At 34.0% G+C, this 4506-nt stretch overlaps 1 protein-coding gene across 1 annotated transcript in view; it reads right to left on the bottom strand.

Moving 5' to 3' along the window:
• LOC125852645 (probable LRR receptor-like serine/threonine-protein kinase At3g47570) overlaps nucleotides 1-3017 on the bottom strand; it is a 7654-nt gene extending 4637 nt beyond the window's left edge. The window contains exons 1-2 of the mRNA XM_049532366.1: nucleotides 2333-3017; nucleotides 17-1690 (exon numbers count right to left, since the gene is read on the bottom strand). Of these exons, the coding sequence (XP_049388323.1) occupies nucleotides 17-1690; nucleotides 2333-3017 (2359 nt within the window). The remainder of the gene's footprint in view (nucleotides 1-16; nucleotides 1691-2332) is intronic.
• Between the last annotated feature and the right edge of the window lie 1489 nt (nucleotides 3018-4506).

Genomic DNA, 4506 nt, shown 5'->3' with positions numbered 1-4506 from the left:
CCTTTGTACACCAAACCAAGGCTCCCCCTTCCAATCAAGTTTGCTTCATCAAAGTTGTTTGTCCCTTGAGAAATATCATAGTACGAAATCCTCTTATGTACCTGACCAAATGTATCAACTAGAGGAAGTTCCGTACTCCTTTTTCGGCATTTCAGAAACCAAATGATGAAAATGGTTGTGACTACAACTCCTGAGGAAACTGATGCAAGAACAGAAGTTAAGACTCTACTCTTTCTTTTCCTTTCAAGACTTGTGACTCTGCATTGCATCACATGGAAGCGTGATGATCCACATAATGCAGGGTTACCCATGAATGATTCAGCTGTAAAATTTACGAATGGCCCTCCATCTGGAATTTCACCCATGAGCCCATTGAACGAGACATTGAAATACATGAGATGTTCAAGATTCCTCAAGGACTTGGGGATCATGCCTGATAGATTGTTGCTAGATAGATCCAAGTGTTCCAATGAAACCAAATCTTCAAATAGTTCAGGTATGGAACCATCTAACATATTCTTTGACAGTGAAAGGCTAACCAAACTTTGTAGTTGGCCAATTGTGCTAGGAATCTGACCAGAGAACTGATTACCATGTAAATGTAATATCCGCAAACTCCTTGAATTCCTCATTTCTACTGCAAGAGACCCATTCAGTAAATTGGAGGACAAAGTGAGAATTGAAATATCTCTGTTCCTCCAAAAAGTTGATGGAATATGGGAAATTAGTGCATTGGAATCTAAGTAGAGTTCTCTTAAAGAAGAAAGATTTCCAAAACAACTTGGTAATTCGCCAGTAAGTTGATTTTTCCCCAAGATAATTTGGTACAAGTTTTCCATGTTACACAAGCTAGTTGGTATAATTCCATCTAAATTGTTTTTCTCCAGGCTAAATCTTTTCAAATTCCTCAAGTTCCCCAAAACTGGAGGAATAGATCCTATAAGTTTATTGTCTCCCAATGTTAACCACTCCAGGTTCCTAAAGTTACTGATGTTAGTTGGTATTTTTCCTGTGATACCACTTTGAAGGGCAATGAAATATTCAAGGGAAAAGGACCAGTTTCCTGAACCTAAAGATTTTGGAAGACTTCCATTAAATTGATTACCTCCTATTTGAACGGTTTTCAAATACTTGCAATTAGATAATGATGTCAGGAAACTTAACTCGCCTGTAGATTGATCATTCCTCAATTGGTTTACTTGAAAGTTGATGAATTGAAGCTGTTGTAGCTTTCCAAGATTCATAGGTACAGGTCCACTAAACAGATTGCGACCAAAATCAAGCTGGATAAGCTTGGTGGAATTCACAATTGAGGTAGGAATCAGCCCGGTGAACTGGTTTTCCCCAAGGTAAAGGCCTTCAAGATTTGGAAGAGTATGGCCTATGTTTGGGGGAAGTGTTCCTGAAAGCTCATTTGCTACAAATGAAATCTTTTTTAGTCCAGAAATGTTGTACATACGCCTTGGAACTTCACCTGATAATCTGTTTGGACCAAGATACACTTCTTTCAAATTTACAAGATGTTCAAACTCCTGAGGAACGCCTCCATATAGACTGTTGTCACCTAGGTCTATCATCTCTAGATTTGACAAATTTCCAATAGATGGTGGAAGATTTCCCACCAAATTGTTCCGGCGTAGACTTAATCTTCGAATTGCTGATAGGTTATCAATTTCACTTGGTATATGTCCTGTAAAATATATGTCAAATTGTGTGGTTACTACACTTAAATGTCCAATACTGTATAACAGCATTACAGTCAGTATGTTTCTATGAATAACAGAAAACTGTTAGTTGTATGCCTTTTAAATATTTCAGCAATTCTTGCAGTCTGTTTCATTCCTTTTGAAGATGTGACTAAATGAATCAACATGGATAATGAGGATTCATATAGCAGACAAAAACTAGAATTGAGCCAATGTAGTAGTTGCTGTTGTTATTTGAAAATGAAGAACAAAGAGCTATACTAACATTTTTTGCTACTACCCTTTGAAATGCAAATACTAATTTCTTATAAATGAGTTGAAGAGTGAGTTTGGAAATGTCAAAGATCTCTAGTGCTACGAGGTGAGAAGTCCAGCAATAAATGCAGTTGTAGGCAGATTCAGTTAAACCAGAACATTATAAGTACCTGTTATGTTATTCCATCCAAGAAATAGATGTTGAAGTTTTGTCAAGTTCCACATGTCTCTAGGCTAGTTTCCTGTAATAGACGTTACAATAAGTTATACCTCTCAATAGCCTATGATTGTTTTCACTAAAAATTGTTGCAATCTTTATTGTCAATATGAACCAAAAGTAGCAGAGAAAGAAATTGGTTTAGTATTTTTACCTGTGAACTGGTTATATGACAAGGACAAGTATGTAAGCTCTTTGCATTTGTCTAAATTGCTTGGTAGTTGGCCAGAGAGTTGATTTCTTGCTATCTGTAAGCCCTCCAGCCGCGGAAGATTATGGCAAATGTCATTTGGCAAAGTCCCAGAGAGTGCATTATAAATCAAATTGATGACTTTCAAAGAAGAGACATTGAAGATAGACGAAGGAACAGATCCAAAGAGATCATTTTCAGAAAGATCCAACAACTCGAGCCTTCTCAGTAATCCAAGACTTTCTGGAATTTGACCTGTGAGATTATTCATTGACAAGGTCAAGTGCTTCAGCCTCCTCAAATAGCTGAGTTCATCAGGGATTTCACCGTTGATGCTGTTGTTTCCAATGTCCAAGAAACTAAGAAAGGAAAGGTTCCCAGTTTCAGTCGCGATTGAACCTCTTAGTCTGAGACCATTGAGGTCTAGTGATGTCACTCTTTGATGCCTTCTACTGCAAGATATGCCTATCCAATTGCAAAGGTGAGTCCCTTTTGTCCAGTTTTTCGACAACATTCCATTTGGATCTGAAGTTATATGAGCTTTGAAAGCTAAAAGAGCAGCCTCATCAGTTGAAATGTTCGATGCATTAGTATCCGAAAGGTACGTTAACAAAACTAGCAATTCTATAATAATAGTCATGGAAACCATTTTGTGCAACTTCTCTAGCAGCTATTTGTGTGGGGAATTTATTAGTGCCTGAGTTTTTTTTGTTTTTTTGTTTTTCAAATGACATCTATATACTTCTGTAATTAAAGGCAATGAGGATATCATGTATTAGCACTGGAATATAGAATCTAGAGTTCAATGTCAATGATCAAAATATATACATAATATGTTTGAGACATTTTTTTTTTAATTGAATGTTGCTGAACTTGACTGCAATTCATTGCTAAAGGGAAATCATTGGTTGTGGATTCTGTAGTGATAGTTAATAGTGTTGGGTTATGAAGATGATTAGGGCGTCATGCAGAAACTTACAATTGTAAATCATATGACAAATAAAAGTATACTAAAAACATATTATTAATATAGTTTGGTCAAACGACCTACATATTATAAAACTAATTTAATATTGGAAAAAAAAAGTTTAGGAGAAAATCTCCCCATAAACAACTTTCCAAACGACTACATTGTGAATTCTATTGTATTTTGTTATGGGAATAGAAATCTTCAATTTATAGATCCCAAAACTTTTCCTATAAGAAAAGAATAAACTAAATATGGAAGAAAATTATATTTTTCTTTCAGAAAAAGTTCAAGCATTTATGGTAATACTTTGACTTTTCTTTAAGGAAAAAAAACTTCAATTAAGGTAAGAAAATCAGGGCAAAACCCTAACAAATAGTTTACTTGGATTTATATGCCTTATATATTCATTATTCAAGAATATTAAAGAATAAAATCACGATATAATGTCATCATCCAAATGTATATAACCTCCGTCGAATAGATGCTTGACAAAAGAATGTGTAGTATTACGGTCAAATTGGCGAATCTAACATGTACTGAATGAGTTCATGTGAATTCAGTAGCTTTTTTCCCTACCTATTAAGGAATTCACTAAAGATATACAAATATTTCGTTATGACCCCAGTTATTATTGTATAGTATTATCTTGCATTCTCTGTAAGAATTCATGAATTTCAAATCTTGAATCTCACTTCTGATTAAGATCATTCATAATGGGAGGAAATGGTAAAAAGGAAGTGAGGTTGACAAGATCTCAAGACTGTTTCTTAATTTGACGAAAATTTTGTAATCAAAAACTTGAATTAGAGCCCGTTTGGATTGACTTAAAAAAAGTAACTTTTTAAAGTGCTGGACTTATTTTTAAAATAAGTAGTTATGTGTTTGGATAAAAGTGTTGCAGTTGAAAAAAAAGTTGTTGATGTGTTTGGCAAATAAGTGTTGGTAAACACTTTTTTTTATCAAAATGTCTGAAATACCCTTTAAGCTGTTAACATGATAAAAAGTTGATTAATTTAAGGTTTTTATACTTAAAAAAAAATTGAAACAAAATTAATTTATGTTTTACATCCATAAGTAATAATATTTTTCTATCATTCACATATTTCTTTACCACCTTATAAGAGGAATATAAATTCATATTTCAGAAATAATAATAATAATAATAATA

The sequence above is a fragment of the Solanum stenotomum genome, unplaced genomic scaffold (assembly GCF_019186545.1).
Source record: "Solanum stenotomum isolate F172 unplaced genomic scaffold, ASM1918654v1 scaffold3800, whole genome shotgun sequence".
Classification (NCBI taxonomy): Eukaryota; Viridiplantae; Streptophyta; class Magnoliopsida; order Solanales; family Solanaceae; genus Solanum; species Solanum stenotomum.
The sequence above is the reverse complement of the archived record's forward strand: the minus strand, read 5'-3'. Positions and strand labels throughout refer to the sequence as shown.